We start from the raw sequence: 25,278 nt of genomic DNA on the forward strand, positions 1-25,278 counted from the left end.
TACAGTAACTACTGTGAATTTCAAAATACCGTACAGCTTTTATGTTTGATACAACCAAAAAGAAACTGCATATGCCACACTTCAATAGCATATATTAGCAAGATCACATTTTTTAGCTACATTTAGTCTAAATGAAAAACCCATTTATAATGTATTGCAACTGAGCAACTCCATGCAGACATTCAGGCACCAATATTTTTCTTAGTATCAAACACCCAATGAAGAATGTCCTTTGAATTGATCATTTGATGTCTGTATGGTGGCATGTGTAGTTCATTTCACTTTAGACAAAATGTAGCAAGAAACTGTACTGATTCAATCTTGCTATCTTAAAGTGTAGCATGTCCAGTTCCTTATTGGATTCTGTGTGGTTGTATCAAACAGAAAAGCTGCATAGTATTGTGAATTCACTGTATGGATACAGAGTTCATTCAGCTGTTTATACTTATTAATGTACCCATGATTAATACCTCTCAATTAATTACTTGTTCTGTTTTGTTATTGCTTTTCTTACAACAGGATTTGTGCTGTACATGTACAAATCCTAGATGAAATGACAACAACTTGATAAGATATACATCAAATACTGCAAATGAGAACCAAGTATTTCACCGGGATGTATTTTTCTTGGGACATGTTCCAAAATAAAGTTCCTCCAGCAAATAGAAAAACATGCCCCCAGGGGTTCCGACAATATAATGATGATATACAACAATTGGCATTGTCAATGACTCATCACAAATCTCAAAAGTTTATCACAACACCTGATTTGTTTTGGTGGGAGGGTAGCATATCTCAGTATGATGACAGAACGATGTGGGCAGGGCCAATGGGTGGGGGGGGGGGGGGTAGCATATCTCAGTATGATGACAGAACGATGTGGGTGGGGGCAATGGGTGGGAGGGTAGCATATCTCAGTATGATGACAGAATGATGTGGGCGGGGGCAATGGGTGGGAGGGTAGCATATCTCAGTATGATGACAGAACGATGTGGGCAGGGCCAATGGGTGGGGGAGGGGGGTAGCATATCTCAGTATGATGACAGAACGATGTGGGCAGGGGCAATGGATGGGGGTAGCATATCTCAGTATGACGACAGAACAATGTGGGTGGGGGCAATGGATGGGGGGGGGTAGCATATCTCAGTATGATGACAGAACGATGTGGGCAGGGCCAATGGGTGGGAGGGTAGCATATCTCAGTATGATGACAGAACGATGTGGGCAGGGGCAATGGGTGGGAGGGTAGCATATCTCAGTGACAGGAGAGGTACAAGCAACTTTTGCTTTCCCCTTTTAGCATACTATGAGTTTGTTAGCTGCACCTGATATATTGCAGTATCTGAATTTTAAGATCAAAAGTATATGTTATGCGGCACTGTTAAATTTGTTAATTTAGGGATGATTCCATATTAGATTTAGATATTCTACCTGTATCAAAACTCACTTCATAATCTTATCTATACATCTTTGTGAATTGTAACACTCTGTATCTCCACTCACCTCTGGTGTCATTCTGGATATAGTACCCATATCATAACCTGCCTTGATGAAGTTGTTGGTGTATTCCTGCAGTTTAAAACTTGACAACCATTCATGGATCATTTGAGAATCCTAAGGAATGGATGGGATAGCATAATTAAGTGATATAATTTTATATGCAACTATTGTGATATTGAATTTGATCAATAATGACTTATAATCAATCTAGAATACTTATTGTTAAAACATCTTGCACTGTATACCTAATGGCAAGGTATTCATTTATGGTAATTTATGGTAATTAGATGTATGTCATTAACCTTAATTCTTGCTCTGTGCACACTACTATGCAATATGTGTGAATAATCAATATTCTTGTATGCCAACTGTGATGATACGAATATTCATAACCTTCCATTTTGTACTGCATAACTATGATCATTATGATAGGCTTGTTGAAGAAAGATTTTCCTAAAACTTGGTTTAGTCTGGATCTTACCTTTCCTTGAAGTATTGGTACTTCTTTCTCCTGGAATTTACTGATGTCTATGTTGTAATTGGCAGTGCTGTCACTATGGGGTCTTGGAGGACCTGTAAATAGGCAGACATCACCATTGTTAGAATATTTGTCATTTATTACACATGACTTGACTTTGTACACATAGCTTAAAGACCATGGATTGGATCCAAGGTACAGTTATCATATCATAGGGATTACATGGGTTATTCTTTAGTTCTGGACAAACTTTTTCTATAACTCTGCCAGCTAACCCATTTTCACTGCCACATCATTTTCATCCTAATCATGTGAACTGGACCTTTAAACATGACTAGAAAAAGACAGAGTTCAAAATTCCAACAAAGTTTACAATATAAGGGATCTTAGCAGTAGGGTGCTATCTTTGCTTGGGGTCAGGTCTAATTTATTTGTTTACTTAATTAACAAATTAATTGATTAATTAATTAACAAATTTGATTTTGATCACTGCCTTAATTAATCACCAATGTTCTTATTTGTGACAGCATAAACAATACTGTTCCAATAAGTAATGATTTCCAGTTGGGGAGCACTGCCAAAGTTAAAGTCTAGTTACTATATGTGTATTTGTTCTCTATGATCTCTTTCTCTGGAGTCCATGGAGATGACTAGTGTATAGGAACTAGATTGCCATATCTTGTATAATGTGGTCTTCTACCACATTCAACTATTGCTATAGTTGAATCACGATATGGTGATTTCTTTTGAACAATGGCCATTGTGATTTCCCTTTATCAACCACTAGTTCAACTGCTAACAATGGTAATCATCACCAGTTGAAAACAACAGTGCATACTACATAAACACAGCTGGTCATTGAAACGTTTAATATGCCACATCATACATTAAGAATCATGTAATCTACAACATAAACATTTAAGATTGATTTTCAGCAAATCCAGTTACAAGTTGTTTGATAGGAGAGCCAATGCCAATTTTTGTTTCCAACTATCCCTTACATTAACTGTGGATAACTTGACATGTATAATTACAATTAAACTAACATAATGCACAAAAGTTGTCCAATGAAATTATACATTTAATAATTTATGTAAATCTATGTAAATTGATTGTTTAATGATCTCCAATCACTGTAAAAACAATACTGACAGTTAAGAAATAATAAATAACAGATATAGTATATATTATCACAACAACTAAAATTAGGCTATCTCTCAGCTAGACAGATGGGTAGATAGTAATATTGACACAGACAGACACATTCATGTCAGCTCTGAGTCTAAGTATGGGGGTGAAGTGACTAATTCACAGGTACTCGAATCAATGTGTATGATTTAAAAAAAAAAATATGTATGTAAATAAGACAAGGTTTGAAGGTTCGGCCAACCTAACGAGCCACAGACTGTTTACAATTCAAACACCCGACGATTTCAACAAACAATTACGATAATCAAACCGCCACTAAAACTCACACAAATGCCGTCAACGAGGTGCAATTAAATGTATTCCATGATTTTTAACATCAATAACCAAAATTTGTTGTGCAAGACTACAAAATTCGAAGGATTTCTGGACCGGTGCAATGGCACGATCGGCGGTAAGTCACGTATTTGACAATTGAACTGCTGACCTTGCACTTGTGGCGTCTGATTGGACGAGAGCCCAGGGCAATTACAATTTGAAATCAAATATATAATTGTTTTTAACGCGACGGATGCAGCAATGGCAGCTTCAAGTTATTGGTTAGTACCTTTTATCTATTCATTTGCTAGAATTATTATTCTCAGTAACTTTATTGTGATGAAATGTCACAATTCAGGACATCCACTTTGACGTGTAAGAAGAGGATGGCGTAGGCACTTGACGTTGGTAACCAATCAGCCGCAAGTATCATTTCCGGTCAGTAGTTCAATTGTCAAATACGTGACTTACCGCCGATCGTGCCATTGCACCGGTCCAGAAATCCTTCGAATTTTGTAGTCTTGCACAACAAATTTTGGTTATTGATGATAAAATCATGGAATATATTTAATTGCGCTTCGTTGACGGCATTTAGGTGAGTTTTAGTGGCAGTTTGATTATCGTAATCATTTGTTGAAATCGTCGGGTGTTTGAATTGTAAACAGTCTGTGGCTCGTTAGGTTGGCCGAACCTTCAAACCTTGTCTTATTTATATACAATACATTTTTTTTCTACACATTGATTCGAGTACCTGTGGACTAATTGGTACAAACATCAGAAAAGTTTATATCAGCTGTGAAAGTCTAAGTAGTTGGATCTCTAATTCCTGACATAGCCTTAAAGCATGTAGGTATTTAAATAGTGAAATCACAACATTTATTATGGTTGGTATATGGTATTTATTCTAATTGAGATATAAGAACAGACTTGTAAATGTAATTGCAAGAAAGTCTAACAATTGAGTAGACTTAGCAAGTTATCTAGCCTGGTTCTCAACCTACTTTACCATCATACTTTGTCAACATTTCACTTTATGTAACTATTAAAAGTTTTGTCATGAGAAATTCAAAAGTGATGTAAACTCCTACATTAGGTTTTCTTGACTGATTTGTTTATGTGAAAGAAAGCCAAGTTTACATTTGTTGTCAATAATCAGACAAAATGTTTACTAATGCTGGAACACATCATATATTTGGGGAATTTTGATAAAAAATGTTACTTTTCCTATTTTCAATCATTTTATAGGGTAATTGTAATCAGACTAATTTTGACAATATGTCACATACATCACATGTTTTATGAATTCTGAGAGAAAAATTACTGTCAAGTAGAAAATTCAATATATAGCAATCATTGAAAACATATTTGCAAATAAAAGCAACAACAATTCTAATTCTGTTGATACAAGAATTTGGGATTTAATTCCAGGCCATCAAGAATGTCAAAATGTACTGGTGATTTGATCACAGTATTCTCTAGATACGATGGAATCATGTGACAAACAAGCTTCTATAACCACAAGTCAATGTTAGTCAAACTGCAAATTAACAACATATCACATTTCTAGCTCTGCTCAAATCCTGTCATTTGTGCTCTATATATACATAAGAGTAATTTACTGGTGTTCAGTACTTTTCTTGTCATTACTTTACCCTTATGTAATAAACCTGATTGAAACTTGATTTGTTGAAAGGAAAGCCAGCATCACACCACACCACTACAATGACATGTGAGAAGTTACTCTAAGCTTAATTTGTCTTGGCCATGATCCAAAACTTGTCCAATACAGGAAACAATACTATTCCTGAAAGATATACTGGGTGGTGTCCATCTTATCTTGAAACTTTCAACTATTTCTAAGTTTAAAATTTATCATTGTAACATTATCATTCTTTGCAAAGTTGTTTCATTTTGCCACCAACACAGAAAGGGATGATTTAATTTATTTTCCTTCTTCCTTTTAAATGAGCTTCAATTACTTTGGTTTTGGGTTTACATCCATGTAATGAAAGTTATAATGAAACTCAGAAATACTGTGGGTTTACATCCATGTACTGAAAGTTATAATGAAACTCAGAAATACTGTGGGTTTACATCCATGTACTGAAAGTTATAATGAAACTCAGAAATACTGTGGGTTTAAATCCATGTAATAAAGGTTATACTGAAACTCAGAGATACTGTGGGTTTACATCCAGATGGGTCAAAGTCAGGACCCTTTGAATTCATTAAATAAATGTCTATCTCACTTACTGTCACATACAACCATTTTTATCTGAGTATCACCAATTGTAACAAAACAAACACTTGTTATAACTTAACAAAACTACATGGTTGCTAATATATGTGCTTACTTGAAGTCTATGCAGGGTGGGGCATAACTACATGATTGCTAATATCTGTGCTTACTTGAAATTTCTGCAGGGTGGGGCATAAGTACATTTTCATAACTATGACTTTGTTGTGATAGAGGTTTGGTACTAACTCCTACAATGTAGGGACCACTACCACCAACACCACTTGTAGCTGTACTCACTACGTCAGGCTGCAATACAAACACACAAAAATAAAGTCATACATAAAATGTCAGACTCTGCTAAATGGATTAATTTATTACTGATAACAACAACAAAAACAAGTATTGTTTGTGGCTGTCAATAAAGTGACAGCTCTATTTGAAACCTCAAAACTTGAGGAAACTTTGAAAGGAGATGAATAGCCAAACAAAGATAATTCTGTGTTTTTTATAGACTGAATGAAGTCAAAGAAAAGTTAAATGGTTATAATGAGCATGTATACACATGTTTACATTAAGCTAGCCATCACAACAATCATACACATTCCATTTAGGTTATGATGTATGCTGCATCTATTGTCCAATTAATTTAAATATTACAGTTAACGTTTACTAAACTCAAGGATTACAAGGACACACAATTAACTGTTGTCAACAAATCACAGGTATGATTGTTTGGCAGTACAAACAACCATGAAGGTCAGTGGGATCAATTACAGAGATGGCCACAAAATGAGGAGGAGGTTGTTTATGATATGGTGAGGGGTGTCTGAAGTTGTGTCATATGTTCAAGCACCCTTAAAAACTGTAATTTACCTTTTATTGATGCAGAAATTGTTTACATGAAAAAGTGATAGTAGCTGCCTGGAAAATATCATAGTTGTCACGGCATAGCTTTCATTTCTAAATAAATGTAACCAAATCACAGAAAGAAGAGGAGCTAATTTTGAAGCCCCATTGACAATGAAATGACAAATACTGTGCAATAATACATGTTTATACATATTGACTAAATTTACACTTAGGGGCTGAAGTGGTAATATTTCAGCCATGACTTAGTTAAGTTTGCATTGCTTTAAACTTATAATGTGTAGTTAAAAAAGAAACAGGGTAGTATCATACTAGTTCATGATTAGAATGACAGGTAGCCACACATACCTGGTCTTGTGCAACTTGGGCTAATTTCTTTTCCATGCTTTCTGTGGAAGAATTGACATCCACACCACTTTCTTCTTCTGAATTATGACCACTTTGTCTGCGTAACCATATGTCCTGGTATGGATGATGCAAATGAGCCATTGGTAGCAGTTTCTTGCCTGGCATGGCATCACTGGTATGCTGGTAGCCTGTAACAAGAGTGCATACCAAGCAAAGATTAAAACACTGGACTGGGACCAAGATTACAACTATATAAACCTACCCATGGCATGTCAATGGCTGCAATGTTATGCAAATACACTACAGGATACTGTGAACTCATCAAAAGAACATTACCAGGGTTTTTTAATTGATGGTTTTGTTAGATGTCTCTTGTAATCTCTTGTCTGATTGCATAATGATGGACAATTTAGAATGACTGCAGGGATTCACCTTGTTCTACAGTAGAAATCAGATACAATTGTGTTTCAATACTGGACTGTAACAGGTTCTACTGAATCATAATCACCTGGAGTGGGACAGTTACAAAACAACACTCTAGAAAAACATATCATCAAAGGAAGCAATTAAAACAAAACAAAACAATAGAGAATATGTGTATGTGGACACCATCACTACAGCTTATCAGATACTGGACCATGGTTATGTTGGAAGACTGTTGAACAATATTTCATATTTCATTTTACAGTATATTTTGCATGATTTCATAGAGTATATAATTAATCTTCTATCAGACCAGTCAACACACCGATTCATTTTATCCAGTGAATACATACAGTTAACACACTGGTTGAAGTCAAGCTAAATGTAAACAGGTAAAAACTGATTTCAAGAAAAATATTAAAAACTCTATATTAGGACTCTAAAAGAAAGATATGAATAAGATAAGTAAGGGAAAACATAATTAGCTTGAACATTGCTTTACAGAGGCACTGCTTTATTTCTTACTAACAAGTAAAATATATACTATTTATAATATATAACAGAGCCATCCCCACCCTATGAAACATTGGCAAGGCCTGATTCATGCAACAATCTCTTAAAGAATATAAGAAAGACCAGGCAGTGTGAAATAATATTCTAGTAGAAAACTACATGGGGACAAGGCTGGGAGAAACCACACTCCGGGAGAAGGCTATACTGAGAAACAAGGCTGGGTGAAATAACCAACTAGACCATGCTGGGTGAAATAACTTAGTAGAAAGTTAACTGAGAAACCAGGCTGAGTGAAATAACTTAGTAGAAAGTTACCTGAGAAACCATGCTGGGTGAAATAACCAACTAGAAAGTTAACTGAGAAACCATGTTGGGTGAAATAACCAACTAGAAAGTTAACTGAGAAACCAAGCTCGGTGAAATAACTTAGCAGAAAGTTAACTGACAAACCAGGCTGGTTAAAATAACCAACTAGAAAGTTAACTGAGAAACCAGGCAGGGTGAAATAACCAACTGGAAAGTTAACTGAGAAACCAGGCTGGTTAAAATAACAAACTGGAAAGTTAACTGAGAAACCATGCTGGGTGAAATAACCAACTAGAAAGTTATCTGAGAAACCAGGCAGGGTGAAATAACCAACTGGAAAGTTAACTGAGAAACCAGGCAGGGTGAAATAACCAACTGGAAAGTTAACTGAGAAACCAGGCAGGGTGAAATAACCAACTGGAAAGTTAACTGAGAAACCAGGCTAAGTGAATATATGGAGTAGAAATCAAACTGTAAACAGTGACAACCTAATAAAACTCCACATTCAAGTCTCATCTACTACTTGCATTGTTCTGATCTGGCAAACATACAACATACTGGGGGGAATTTTTCAATTCACTGACTGACAAAAATATTATAAAGGTCGATAACATTCAAAGCTTTCCATCCTTGCAATCTACATCCACCTACTAGTGGTTTACCATCAATGACTATGGCCTGTATACCTAGTCTACTAGTGGTTTACCATCAATGACTATGGCCTGTATACATAGTCTACTAGTGGTTTACCATCAATGACTATGGCCTGTATACATAGTCTACTAGTGGTTTACCATCAATGACTATGGCCTGTATACATAGTCTAATAGTAGTTTACCATCAATGACTATGGCCTGTATACCTAGTCTACTAGTAGTTTACCATCAATGACTATGGCCTGTATACCTAGTCTACTAGTGGTTTACCATCAATGACTATGGCCTGTATACATAGTCTACTAGTGGTTTACCATCAATGACTATGGCCTGTATACATAGTCTACTAGTGGTTTACCATCAATGACTATGGCCTGTATACCTAGTCTACTAGTAGTTTACCATCAATGACTATGGCCTGTATACCTAGTCTACTAGTAGTTTACCATCAATGACTATGGCCTGTATACCTAGTCTACTAGTGGTTTACCATCAATGACTATGGCCTGTATATCTAGTCTACTAGTGGTTTACCATCAATGACTATGGCCTGTATACCTAGTCTACTAGTGGTTTACCATCAATGACTATGGCCTGTATATCTAGTCTACTAGTGGTTTACCATCAATGACTATGGCCTGTATACATAGTCTACTAGTGGTTTACCATCAATGACTATGGCCTGTATACATAGTCTACTAGTAGTTTACCATCAATGACTATGGCCTGTATACATAGTCTACTAGTGGTTTACCATCAATGACTATGGCCTGTATACATAGTCTACTAGTGGTTTACCATCAATGACTATGGCCTGTATATCTAGTCTACTAGTGGTTTACCATCAATGACTATGGCCTGTATACATAGTCTACTAGTGGTTTACCATCAATGACTATGGCCTGTATACATAGTCTACTAGTGGTTTACCATCAATGACTATGGCCTGTATACATAGTCTACTAGTGGTTTACCATCAATGACTATGGCCTGTATACATAGTCTACTAGTGGTTTACCATCAATGACTATGGCCTGTATACCTAGTCTACTAGTAGTTTACCATCAATGACTATGGCCTGTATACCTAGTCTACTAGTGGTTTACCATCAATGACTATGGCCTGTATACATAGTCTACTAGTGGTTTACCATCAATGACTATGGCCTGTATACATAGTCTACTAGTGGTTTACCATCAATGACTATGGCCTGTATACATAGTCTACTAGTAGTTTACCATCAATGACTATGGCCTGTATACATAGTCTACTAGTGGTTTACCATCAATGACTATGGCCTGTATACATAGTCTACTAGTGGTTTACCATCAATGACTATGGCCTGTATACCTAGTCTACTAGTGGTTTACCATCAATGACTATGGCCTGTATACATAGTCTACTAGTAGTTTACCATCAATGACTATGGCCTGTATACATAGTCTACTAGTGGTTTACCATCAATGACTATGGCCTGTATACCTAGTCTACTAGTGGTTTACCATCAATGACTATGGCCTGTATACATAGTCTACTAGTGGTTTACCATCAATGACTATGGCCTGTATACATAGTCTACTAGTAGTTTACCATCAATGACTATGGCCTGTATACCTAGTCTACTAGTAGTTTACCATCAATGACTATGGCCTGTATACATAGTCTACTAGTGGTTTACCATCAATGACTATGGCCTGTATACATAGTCTACTAGTAGTTTACCATCAATGACTATGGCATGTATACATAGTCTACTAGTGGTTTACCATCAATGACTATGGCCTGTATACATAGTCTACTAGTGGTTTACCATCAATGACTATGGCCTGTATACATAGTCTACTAGTGGTTTACCATCAATGACTATGGCCTGTATACCTAGTCTACTAGTAGTTTACCATCAATGACTATGGCCTGTATACCTAGTCTACTAGTGGTTTACCATCAATGACTATGGCCTGTATACCTAGTCTACTAGTAGTTTACCATCAATGACTATGGCCTGTATACATAGTCTACTAGTGGTTTACCATCAATGACTATGGCCTGTATACATAGTCTACTAGTGGTTTACCATCAATGACTATGGCCTGTATACCTAGTCTACTAGTGTAGTGGTTTACCATCAATGACTATGGCCTGTATACATAGTCTATTAGATCAAGGCCCAGTTCAGATTAGGATTAAATTTAGGTCTAAAATATGGATGTTTGTTAAAGCTACAGAAAGAGTTGATTAAGAATTTAAGAATAGTCCTATGTAACCCTTATGGTCCTACTGATAAGATAATACTAATTTGAGAACCTAGGATAGAAACCCTTGCCTTTAACTGATGACATAGTACTAATTTGAGAACCTGGGATTGAAACCCTGGCCTTTAACTGATAATACAGTACTAATTTGAGAACATGGGATTGAAAGCCTAGCCTTTAACTGATAAGATAATACTAATGTGAGAACCTGGGATTGAAAGCCTGGCCTTTAACTGATAGATAACACTAATGTGAGAACCTGGGATTGAAAGCCTGGCCTTTTACTGATAAGATAACACTAATGTGAGAACCTGGGATTGAAAGCCTGGCCTTTAACTGAAAAGATAACACTAATGTGAGAACCTGGGATTGAAACCCTGGCCTTTAACTGAAAAGATAACACTAATGTGAGAACCTGGGATTGAAACCCTGGCTTTTTAACTGATCTGATAACACTAATGTAAAAACCTGGGATTAAAACCCTGGCCTTTAATCTGATCAAGATTGTTGGAGTATGAATGTTAGATATCTTGGGCGGCTATTGTACATTCAGTTCACTTTGTGTTGTAAGAAGTTTTGGACTAGCAGTATAAATGTGATCACAGGTAAACAAGAGTATACCTCTTAATGTAGATTAGTGTATCTGACTTGAAGTGACTTGGTTCCCTGCTAGTACCCACACTTTGAACACATAACTTTATGCTTTTTTGTTTTGTTCCATTAAAACCAACATTTACATTTGTCCTGAGTTTAGTCACTGTGTAGACAGCTAAACTAAGCAGGAGATTCAAATGGTCTTTCCAAATCTTCAATTGATGCTTAAAAAATAGAGAAAATGAATTCAAATATCCACTGATTTGCATATTCATATAAATAGACCTGGGTGTATGATTTGCACATTGATACAAAAAAAACCCAGCAATATCAAGCAGGTCTAAATGTCCTTGTATCCTAACTACCACATACTCATATTTAACTTGATTTATAGTAGACAATGTGTCTTTACGAGTATCATCTCTGATGTCAGTCAGTACATGATATTTCACAAACAAGTATTATTTTCATAGATAACTGACATGCATTTACTGATAAATGTCTTAAGTTCATGTGTACAGGGACAGTAAACAGTGAAATACTTGATAACAGTTAATTGACCTTTGCCCTACCCTGATTATCTACATGTATGAGTCATGTGACCTAATCTAATGCAGGAGCGGGAAAAGGAAACAGGACAAACTAGAGTGCATTGGCTTTTACCCAATTTGGCAGAGACTGGGAAAAAGGAAATCAAAGTAACTGTAGAGTGCAGATATTTATACACATCTCTCAACAACATATAATTGTAGTCTGAATCACTGAATACCGGTATGTATGTGCATTTCCTTCAAAACAAACTTTACCCTCTAATGCATTGCTTTTATCATTTTTCTTGTGATTCCTTCAAGTTACTATCATTCATAAATTTTGTTTTGGAACTTGCATCATTGTTCTTTTTCTGAACTGAAATGGTAGATTTTATCACTGATGTTCCTCTCTCCAACATCTATCATTTTATCACTTATGTTCCTCTCTCCAACATCTATGGTTTTATTAAATACCAATAAGGATCCATCTAATCCAGTTTGGATTAGCTAGATTTCCTGTGGATCATGTGTTTTACTCTGTGTCCTTTAAGATACTGTATTCCAAGGAATTCACATAATGTTCTAATTCTATTGTTACAGTAATTAAATCTAACCTGATACTTCATCTTTTTAACATGTTCTGTTTTTCCGTCATTATAGAGAGCTTTCACTCTATTTCTTTATATTTTCATTGGCTTATCTCTTTTGTACACTGCTGATACACTGAAACTGACCATCATAAATTTACTTCACAATGTTTGCCTGACAATCAATGTCAAGGCAGTCAGTGCAGTTTTATACAACAGACTTACAGTTCACATGAAAATGGGCATCTCCAACATAAAGCAATACAGCTAGAGAGGCACAGTGTCTTAGTACATGGCAACCATGGTTTATGTCTTAGAACACGCCAACCATGGTTAGTGTCTTAGTACACACCAACCACTCCATCTAAGGTTCTGTCGTAGGAGACACCAGGCAGAGAGTGTTTGGTTCATGCCAACACTCCATCTAAGGTTCTGTCGTAGGAGACACCAATTAATGTGGACAGATATGACCTCTGGTTACAGTTACCACAAATGCTTGCACATTGAAAAGAACGTAATCACTTCTTTCAAACTGTATTCTTTCTCTTTTATGTTCACACTTGGGTGACTAAGGGTTTTAAGACTTACACAATGTATTTGATGGTAAGAATATTTTAATCCAAACTTAAGATTTGGAGACACAACATAAAACAAAACAATCTTGTAACATTTGCCACATTTCAATGCCTCAGTTTAGCAGTTGTTATTTATCACTCACAAGTTTTAAGAGAGCTAAGATCAAGGTTCTATCACCAGTGTAATAGCATATCAAATTCTCTATCCACTTTTCAGAGTTTGTATTTTCTTTCTGAGTTTTAGTTTATATCACAAACATTGAACTGTTCTTTTCATATTTTATATGCTTGGAGTAGATATTTTATTTCCATTACTCAGTGGTCCCTAACAACAAGCCATAGTTTGTCGTGGTTGCAAACACCCTCATTATCTGGTTGACGAAACGAAAACAACAATTGTAATTAGCATAGCACAATCCTTGAAATCCATTAATTTGCTAATTGCCTTAACTTCAACCTCATCATTACACATTACAAATATAGTAATACATAAAGAGCATCACCATGGTAACCTCATTAGGAATGAAACAAATTTGTTCATGAGTAACGATGCATGTTATAGTGACTGACCTCAGCTAGTCTACACACTGAGAGAAAATTTTTGAAAATATTTAGATTTCTTGAGAGTATGTTGAGTAACATTTGCCACTCAAGATTAATGTTACTGGTGGGGAGATTTATCATTACTCTCTTAGCTTATCTTTGTTTGTGTAAAGAATTGGTGGTAGAAAAGTAGAAGGAACCAATGTAATGTATTTAGGTCAGACAGACAGACAGACAGACTGACGAACAGACAGAAGCCCATCTATTCATGGTGATGGAAATCTATGCAAGCATTAAAACCTACTTTGCTTTGCTTTGCTTTGCTTTATGTCTTTCTGTTAAGATAACAGTTATGAATACACCACATCATGTACTGGGGATTATGTCTAGAATTTAACAGTACAGTGGATAAAGAAATGGGAATAGAAAGACTAGTTTATAACCATTGAGATACTAATACCATGGTTTTAGTTAAAAGTACATAATTGTGTGCTTCTATAGATGTTATCACTCTACCAACATTTAACTGCTGACTCTAACAATTTCTGGACATTTTTTTTCCGAACGAGATGCATTAAACAATAGAACAGTTTGGCAAAATTTTGCAGGAATACTGAGATATGATACATAGTTAAGAACTATACCTTATTGTTTTAGTTATATAGGGTAATCTACCTGGGTTCTATAGTCACTTTGCCAGGATTTGTTCCCAAACAAAATTATGGTACAATGTATGGAAAACTATGACATGGTTTACTGGATTATTTCCTTTTTGGGATCCCCAAACTTAAGAAGCAAAAAACAGTGTACCTATTCCATAAGACAACTGTAAGACTCTAAGTATCATCTGTATGATATGAAGCTTCATAAGATTCAACATACTCACAGACAAACACAGATAAAGACAGACAGACAGACAGACAGACAGACAGACAGACAGACATACACACAGACATACATACATACATACATACATACATACATACATACATACACAGACAGACACAGACACAGAGATACAAACAGACACACAGACACACACACACACACACACACACACACACACACACACACACACACACACACACACATTCTGATTTGGTAGTGGGACTGGGTAAAATAAAACCCTAACTACTCTTCTCCTGAGAGTCATGTTACAGGAGCTGCACATGTCATTTTTTAGCCATGGTATATGATAACAAACAGAACTGACCAGCCAGGTTTTCTGTAGGCTTGTTAACATTCCTTTCCATCAAAGGACAAGTATAGCCACAAGCTACACTATAATTTTTTACAGCCATGCATGGACTTGGAGCATGTTACTTCTATGGAGATCTGATTTCAGCCAAAAGAAACATTATCCATTTGTTCATTTATAAGACAATGTAGCAAACATCTACTCATTGGTGCCTAGTTTGTTTCTATGGCAACCCTGGCAAAATGGATCACAAAATATCCATGGTTGGAGGTTGGTGCCTAGTTTATTTCCAAGGTATTATACCATTTACTGGTTGGAGGTTGTTTCTTTTGCAACTAAGGCAAACCAGACAAGAAAATTTACTAGGCAGAGTTTGATGCCTGGATCATTTTTATGACAAATCAAACTATAACAGGATGAGAAAACTTACCAGGTGGCGGTTGGTGTCTTGGACTGCCTTGTGCACTCCCATCAATGACATCTCCATAGGAGCCCTGTGGGCCAGGCGTTTGGGAATATTGTGGCATTTGCTTCAAGGTGAAAATAAAGATGTACTGTTTATACATGTCTTAAACTACATATAAATAATGATCCTACTAGTGTATCATTTTACTTTGTCCAAGTACCTATCAGACCTTCGTCAAGGATCTTACTTTGTCCAAGTACCTATCAGACCTAAGTCAAGGATCTTACTTTGTCCAAGTACCTATCAGACCTAAGTCAAGGATCTTACTTTGTCCAAGTACCTATCAGACCTAAGTCAAGGATCTTACTTTGTCCAAGTACCTATCAGACCTAAGTCAAGGATCTTACTTTGTCCAAGTACCTATCAGACCTTCGTCAAGGATCTTACTTTGTCCAAGTACCTATCAGACCTAAGTCAAGGATCTTACTTTGTCCAAGTACCTATCAGACCTAAGTCAAGGATCTTACTTTGTCCAAGTACCTATCAGACCTAAGTCAAGGATCTTACTTTGTCCAAGTACCTATCAGACCTTCGTCAAGGATCTTACTTTGTCCAAGTACCTATCAGACCTAAGTCAAGGATCTTACTTTGTCCAAGTACCTATCAGACCTAAGTCAAGGATCTTACTTTGTCCAAGTACCTATCAGACCTAAGTCAAGGATCTTACTTTGTCCAAGTACCTATCAGACCTTCGTCAAGGATCTTACTTTGTCCAAGTACCTATCAGACCTAAGTCAAGGATCTTACTTTGTCCAAGTACCTATCAGACCTAAGTCAAATATTTCAAAACACACTTTATGTCTTATACAGCCAAATACACCCAATAGTTGCAATTAAGGATGATGTTTAAGTTATGTGGTTTTGAAAACATTAAATATAAAACTTTTTTTAAAAAAGAATAATTTTAAACAAACTAGTAATGTCAAGTTATGCATATGAATGAAGGAAAACAAAAAGTTAGGGTTGCACCTAAAAATTTGGATTGCGAAAATTCCTTCTAGAATTCCTGACATCACATTGATTCAATGATAAACAGTACAAAACTGTATCACAACAAATGACCATAAAGTCTAGTTCCTGACTTATGTCTCTAAGACACCTTAAATAATGTCCAATCATTACAGCTCATATAATCTGGCTTATGCTAACAAGTATACCCATATCCCACCCCTAGCTTGAATACAGATATGTATCTATTAGGGATGATCGCACAATGTCACACATGCCCAATAAGCGAACTTTGTTCATGGGGGTGGGGGTGGGGGGAGATGGGATGGGGGGTCTGGTGACAATGTGATTGTTGAACTTCATTTTTGTACTTCTAACAAAATTTTGACGGAAAACTTGGTAACAGCTTTTTTATTTACTACTGAGATGTTGATAAGTTGATAAAAATTTACTTCTAAATGTGAGATATGGTACTGAGTTTCTGGTAGTATTTAAATTTTTTTTTGCGATCATGTTTTTAAATTGCATCAATCATAGTAGAGTGACCACTACATTTTGTCATCATAGTTTACATCATATATAAACGTTTGATGTCATGCTTTTGAATGGTCATTTCGGAGGAGGGGGGGAGGGTTTTTTAATCTAAACAAACGATGTTCGTTTGTTTAGCTTGTGCGACATTGTGCGATTATCCCTTATACAATTGGTCCATTACTCTATCTCCTTCTATCAAAATGCTATACATGTACAAAGTATGACCAACCAAGTTATCAAATATTAATGTTTCCTGTACAGCTAGTACACTTCTAAATGAAAATAGAATCTTTTGTCTAGCAAAGGAAGTCTATCTGTAACCTGCATAGACTTATGGAAATAGGCATGAGGACAAATATGGGGAAATAACTTGATGAGAACCAAAAGTACAAATGTAAATAGAATAATGAATGATAAATATTACATTGCAGAAGACTACTATACATACAAACCAGAGAATAGCTGCAGAGCAAAGAATTCAATTACGCAAAGTAACAAGAATATAAAGACAAAAAATAGCACCCCTTAGCATTGTAGCACAACTGTTTTCAGCTATTGCTATGGGCATGGTCTTGTTGCTAGACATATTTGCATACATAATTTGATTTTGTATTCACTTACCTACCCATCCCTGTTGTTATCTTTATAATATGCATCATCATCATTTCACTGTTGCTAAGGGCATGGTCATGGTTTCATGGTTACCAATTTTGTCAAAATGTTTTCAACAATAACTGCAGAATAACACCTCCAGAAACATCCCCACCAAGTTTCAACCCCATTTCACCATGCAGTTTCAAGATTTTTGACCAAAAAGACACATTTTTAGCCCCAATTTGCAAATCACTGATGGGCTCATCCTGTTATAAACAATTCTTATTATCTAAAACGGCACTAAGAATGTTCCCATCAAATTTCAGACAGATCAGCCCAGTAGTTTTTGAGTGTAAGTTTATTGACCAAAAATCACATTTTTTACCCAAACCACACATCAGTGGTAAGATCATTTTGATTTGAACAATTTCCCAACTACAAAAAAATGTAGACACTCATGGTAATACACCCACCATATGTCATGGTAATCGGTCTAGTGGTTTTTGACTTAAGTTATTTACACAACACAACACACAAACACACACACACACACACACACACACACACACACACACACACACACACACACACACACACACACACACACACACACACAACACACACACAAAACACACACACACACACACACACACACACACACACACACACACACACACACACACACATCGAGGCAGACAGACACTTACCATGCCCATAGCAACACTACTGAACCTAAGAAGTTCAGCTGTGCTAAAAACCTTATAACAGCAATTAACAGAAATAAAAGAAAAGAAAAGAAGCTAAGCTAGCCTGCAACCGTGGGATTCTTATGTATTAGGTGGGTGGTGTGGGTGAATTGTGTGAGTCAAAAAACTAAAAGAATTCAATGTAAAGTTTGGCAAATACTGTAGATATGATGGTGACAAATATTTGGAATAATCCACACTAGAAGTTTGTCAGGTAATGTTTGACTTTTATATAAACCTATGTCAGTACAAAGGAAGTCAATCATCAAAATGAAAGAAATACAATTCTTTTCACTTGTTTGATTCATTTCAATGGTTTACTTGTAATATACATTTACATTGGTTATTTGTTTACTTTCTGGTTGACAGGCAAACTATTTTTGACTTCTGGAACGTTTTACCATTATGCCTTTTATAATTATTAGTATTTCAAATATTCGAATTGAAATAAATGAAATTTGTACATTTTTGCGGAGCATATTAATAAGAAGTTGTCTGCTATGATTGAATGAACTTTATATAGTTTTAGATGGTATGATATGGTACGGTACGGTGCGATGCAGTGTGGTGTGGTGCGGTATGGTATGGTATGGTGCAGTGGGATGCAGTATGGTATGGTATGGTATGGTGTGGTGTGGTATGGTGCGATGGGGTATGGTATGGTGTGGTGCAATGCAGTGTGGTGCGGTATGGTATGGTATGGTGTGGTGGGGTGCGGTGTGGTATGGTGTGGTATGGTATGGTATGGTGTGGTGTGGTATGGTGTGGTGGGGTATGGTATGGTATGATGCAGTGGGGTGCGATGTGGTGCGATGTGGTGGGGTGTGGTGGGGTGCGATGTGGTGTGGTGTGGTGTGGTGTGGTGTGGTGTGGTGTGGTGTGGTATGGTGTGGTGTGGTATGGTATGGTATGGTATGGTATGGTTGCCAGGCTAACTTTTGTTGGTTAGTCTACCTGCACTCTATAAGGTGACAATCTACCACGAGGAGAAGATAAAGATGGCGCGTAGCTATACTGCACTGTAGTAGAGTCACTCCTATAGTAGGATACCTGGTTATACGGCACTCCAGGACCAGGACTGTGTTGCTGCTGGTATGAACTGTAAGAATCTGAAATAATAAAAAGAAGAAAAAGAGAAGATTTTAAAAATTGATATCTAATTTAAAATCATAACATTATAGTGAAGTTATTCATGGAAAACTCACCAGTCCAATATACCTTTGTATAGCTCTGGAAATAGGTACTTGCCAGAATCCACTCCGGGGTTCCCACAGTAAAAAACACTTCAGAGTCCCCAGAGCAAGGTGATGAAGTGTGGGAAGGTAACAGAGTACTTAACAAAAGAGGGACCACCCTCTCTAACTCTGTGACAAGCCTTATCAGCAAACTCTCTAACTCTGTGACAAGCCTTATCAGCAAACTCTCTAACTCTGTGACAAGCCTTATCAGCAAACTCTCTAACTCTGTGACAAGTCTCATTATCAGTAAACTCTCTAACTCTGTGACAAACCTTATTATCAGCAAACTCTCTAACTCTGTGACAAACTATTATTATCAGCAAACAATTCTGTACTGAGGTCATTTTGTTTTTCATAATAAACAGTATTCCCATATTAAAGGTTTGACAACCTGATATTAGTGGAGGGTATGGTAAAACTTGCATTGATTTCAATACCTGGTACAGTAACTTTATTGGGAAACCTTCTTGGTAAAACAACAGATTTAGATTTTATCTACATGTACTACTTCCTTTAACAAAACACTGAATTATAGAATGTAAGACAGTTTGTTTTCATTGTTCATGCTGTTTAGGTTGTCACTGTAAGGGATATATGATATGTATGGAGATGAACTACCTTGGCCTTTCCACTTAGTTGTCTATACAATCAACATCTTACTTCTTATCAACTGAGTGTTAAGAAGTCAAGTTAAAAGTTAGGGAGTGGACCATATATGTTACTTCTGCTATCAGTGCTAGCATTTATGTAGACTATAAACAGTGTAAACAGTTTGGAATGCTGATACAAAGGACAACAAAACTTTTTAATTCAAATACTTCTATTTGTAAAGAAAATCTACAAATTTACTTTTCTAATAAATATACAACCAACAAGGAGAAAACTAATTAGATTTGGGATGCAAGTCATCTTTGAGTCTCACGTGGCATTATTCTATGTTTCCAAAATGGCACAAGATTAAAGTTTGATGTTGGGGGTGTGAGACCAGAACAACAATGTCATGTCCATTATCATTATTATTATTATTATTATTATTAGACTTTATTTAATCTCGATAGACTGTTGAGCCAGTGGCTCTTCTCACACAGTGTCGAGAAAAACATTAAAATATATACAATATATACATATATATACAATATATCATTACCAAATATCTAATCAAGATAACCATTATCCACAAATTGCACAGCTTAGAAATTTGTAAAATACATTTCATTATAAACCACTTACATTTCAAGTGCATGTATGTGACTTTGTAAAAGAATCACATTTAAAAGTGCCATTGCTGCCACATCCACAAATTTCACAACTTAGAAATTTATAGCCATTTTAGCATGCAAGGGACTTTGTAAATGTAGAAAAGTAGACAAATAAACCAAAGTTCTATTGTCTTGATTTCTAATAATCTCCTTCAAAATCATTCAACATTTCTAGGTATACAAACAACTAAAAATTTATGCAGGTTTTCCCCACCTTTCCTACTAGGTTTATAGAATGTTTTGTAATCTCTCCTTTATGATTAATGAATTATATGTGATGTTGTCCATCTCAAATCTTTTATTGTTCTTACTAGAATTTGAGAAATGAAATAGTTTACTGGACAAAGTATATGTCTGTAAAGTATTATCTGCATCCTTGAGTAACTTTGACTAGTAGCAGCAGGTGCTGATGTTCAAAAATATAACACACCAGTATCCTAGAAACTGTACTATAGTGTAACAAACTATACTTTATTAACCACAACAAACCACAAGTATGGTACATCTTTCAAAGTTCATTGTCTGTCGGCAGTTGTTATAAACTCCATGTCAAGAGTTCCCAACCTATGGCTTTTATTGAAGGGAGCTGTCCATGTTTTAACAGCTGGAGATTTAACCTTGTACAGTACATATCATGAAGACTATGGGGTATGGTAGTACACTGCCTAAGTTATAGCAACCTACAGCTTATCCACACAATATAGCACTGCTTCCTACTGCTAAGTACACATACATAGTTGTTGGTCCTCATAAAATTTGAGCAATCCTTATATTGCTGTTATCTCCCTTGTACCAATATACTGAGGACAAAAATTAGACCAATGAATTCACTGAATGATTCTGACATCAAAACAAGGCATCAGCTGTCATCAAATGTATGTGTACTGTTACCCATAGTACACTGTACAGTGTTTATGATATGGTTTAAGTTTGGCCCCTGGATCAGAAACTTTACTTTCAACTTTCCTACACATGCATTTTGTTTGTTGGTGGGAGCACTAAAGGTTAAACCCTAAGAACAGCCTTGGTTATAGTAAGCCTATGTAATTCACCCTAAAATTACAAATATAGGGCTAAGACAACACACAAAATGTAATTTGTTACTCTCCAACACAAACAGTAAACAAAATAATATGCAAAATATATACAGCATTATCATAAAAACATTATGCTATATCTTATTTCCTATACTACTTGTTTTGAGCAACACATGACATTGTCTACATCCAGTAAATACCAATGTATGTGACATACTAGTATTACTATAGTCTACATCCAGTAAATACCAATGTATATGACATACTAGTATTACTATAGTCTACATCCAGTAAATACCAATGTATGTGACATACTAGTATTACTATAGTCTACATCCAGTAAATACCAATGTATGTGACATACTAGTATTACTATAGTCTACATCCAGTAAATACCAATGTATGTGACATACTAGTATTACTATAGTCTACATCCAGTAAATACCAATGTATGTGATGACATACTAGTATTACTATAGTCTACATCCAGTAAATACCAATGTATGTGACATACTAGTATTACTATAGTCTACATCCAGTAAATACCAATGTATGTGACATACTAGTATTACTATAGTCTACATCCAGTAAATACCAATGTATGTGATGACATACTAGTATTACTATAGTCTACATCCAGTAAATACCAATGTATGTGACATACTAGTATTACTATAGTCTACATCCAGTAAATACCAATGTATGTGACATACTAGTATTACTATAGTCTACATCCAGTAAATACCAATGTATGTGATGACATACTAGTATTACTATAGTCTACATCCAGTAAATACCAATGTATGTGACATACTAGTATTACTATAGTCTACATCCAGTAAATACCAATGTATGTGACATACTAGTATTACTATAGTCTACATCCAGTAAATACCAATGTATGTGATGACATACTAGTATTACTATAGTCTACATCCAGTAAATACCAATGTATGTGACATACTAGTATTACTATAGTCTACATCCAGTAAATACCAATGTATGTGACATACTAGTATTACTATAGTCTACATCCAGTAAATACCAATGTATGTGACATACTAGTATTATTATAGTCTACATCCAGTAAATACCAATGTATGTGACATACAAGTATTACTATAGTCTACATCCAGTAAATACCAATGTATGTGACATACAAGTATTACTATAGTCTGCATCCAGTAAATACCAATGTATGTGACATACTAGTATTACTATAGTCTACATCCAGTAAATACCAATGTATGTGACATACTAGTATTACTATAGTCTACATCCAGTAAATACCAATGTATGTGACATACAAGTATTACTATAGTCTACATCCAGTAAATACCAATGTATGTGACATACTAGTATTATTATAGTCTACATCCAGTAAATACCAATGTATGTGACATACTAGTATTACTATAGTCTACATCCAGTAAATACCAATGTATGTGACATACTAGTATTATTATAGTCTACATCCAGTAAATACCAATGTATGTGACATACTAGTACTGTTCTCAATTCTTGGATTTGTTAAAATGCCAAGATGGGTCGGTCATTCAGTACAAGGCCAGTATTCAGATAGACTAAACATCAGTCTAAAAGAGTCACAATCAGCTGATCATTTAATTGTTATTATCATAATGTTTATATTTTAAAGATCATTTCACTACATAGATTATTGCCAAGGATTGAGACATTCCATTGTTTGTTCAATCTATTCTACAGTTGACCATTACACTGATATATTCTATGGTTGACCATTGATATTACACTGATATATTCTATGGTTGACCATTGATATTACACTGATATATTCTATGGTTGACCATTGATATAACACTGATATTTTCTACAGTTGACCATTGATATTACACTGATATATTCTATAATTGACCATTGATATTACACTGATATATTCTATGGTTGACCATTGATATTACACTGATATTTTCTATAATTGACCATTACACTGATATATTCTATGGTTGACCATTGATATAACACTGATATTTTCTACAGTTGACCATTGATATTACACTGATATTTTCTATGGTTGACCATTGATATTACACCGATATTTTCTATGGTTGACCATTGATATTACACTGATATTTTCTATGGTTTGAATTTGCTGATAGACACAGCTTTCAGATTTTTAACTCTATTAAAAGGGATCCAACACTTAGGCAACATATTACAAATAGTTCTCCTTAGTCCTAACTTGCAAATGTGTATTTCCACTGCCTGTAGTAACAGAAAATCAAGATACTAACATGATAGCATACAAGGAAGGCAATATGAATGAAAATGAAATCAGAAGTGCCTAATGTCTGTTGCCAGTGGCAACAAATATGCAAATGTGCATGTATACTGTATAACTTAAGAAAGGATACATAAATGCGATAAAGTCAGAGAGATAGATTTTAAATCTCAGCATACATGTAGATAATGCCTTCAGAATTTGCTAAATAAAATAACTGGAACATCCTGCAGATCTATCAAGTCTCTGTAAAAAATTGTTCTCACATGGCCAGTGATTTAAAGTTATACTTTAGACAGTAGAAAGATGTTTCAAGAATATTTATATACAACTGGATACAGACAAGAAATTTGTCTTTTCCTTCTTCTAGTGAATGCACATTGAAGGCAATGTAGTTGATAAATCACCTACATGTAGTTGACATACCATAGGTCTTACAGTGACCTTGTCTTCATCTCAACAACAACTTTTACTTTATACACTAGTCATTAAGATGGATGATAGTAAGTAAGACTATCCTGTTGACAACACAGACGTCTAATTTTATCCTCTAAAACGTCTCTGTTTAAAACCTGTATACAGAAATAACACCAATTCTATTTTTTGCAATGATTACATGGAAATGTTTCAAGACACATGCCTAAATTTAGACATTGAGCTGATACACACAGATTGATATAGCTTGCAATGTGATGTTATGTCATGCTGATAGACTACTGTAGTGTAAACTCACTACGTCTGTGCTGTACATGCAAGAATTCAGGCATAGCGGTATGCACTCATCGTTTTACTAGAAACATAGTAGGAGTAAAAATACCACTACTACAATATAATACCTAGTCATGTACGCAATAAAAAACCTAATACTTCCTACCAACGTACACTGATTTCAAGTAGTACTAACAAATTATCAGCATGGTCACATTTATCTGCAACCCCCCCCCCCCCCCATTCTATCCTATGTTTCTATTCTATAGTTTTTTGAGGTCTGCCAAATACATTGTATGTACTTGACACAGAACGCTTTGAACTTCAACCAATGATTAGCAGAGTTGGAGAGATGACTGACTTGTACTGAGTTGAGTTCAAGACAACACAACAAATCATAAAGGTTGCCAGAAAG

The 25,278-nt window shown here is 35.5% G+C and overlaps 1 protein-coding gene across 1 annotated transcript in view; it reads right to left on the reverse strand.

The window, feature by feature from the left end:
• The window catches only part of LOC144435068 (uncharacterized), a 96,893-nt gene that overhangs the window by 14,391 nt on the left and 57,224 nt on the right, over positions 1-25,278 (reverse strand). The window contains exons 2-7 of the mRNA XM_078123614.1: positions 19,412-19,470; positions 15,504-15,603; positions 6,897-7,084; positions 5,852-5,987; positions 1,982-2,073; positions 1,504-1,614 (exon numbers count right to left, since the gene is read on the reverse strand). Of these exons, the coding sequence (XP_077979740.1) occupies positions 1,504-1,614; positions 1,982-2,073; positions 5,852-5,987; positions 6,897-7,084; positions 15,504-15,600 (624 nt within the window). The 5' untranslated portion in view covers positions 15,601-15,603; positions 19,412-19,470. The remainder of the gene's footprint in view (positions 1-1,503; positions 1,615-1,981; positions 2,074-5,851; positions 5,988-6,896; positions 7,085-15,503; positions 15,604-19,411; positions 19,471-25,278) is intronic.

The sequence above is a fragment of the Glandiceps talaboti genome, chromosome 5 (genome assembly GCF_964340395.1).
Source record: "Glandiceps talaboti chromosome 5, keGlaTala1.1, whole genome shotgun sequence".
Classification (NCBI taxonomy): domain Eukaryota; kingdom Metazoa; phylum Hemichordata; class Enteropneusta; family Spengelidae; genus Glandiceps; species Glandiceps talaboti.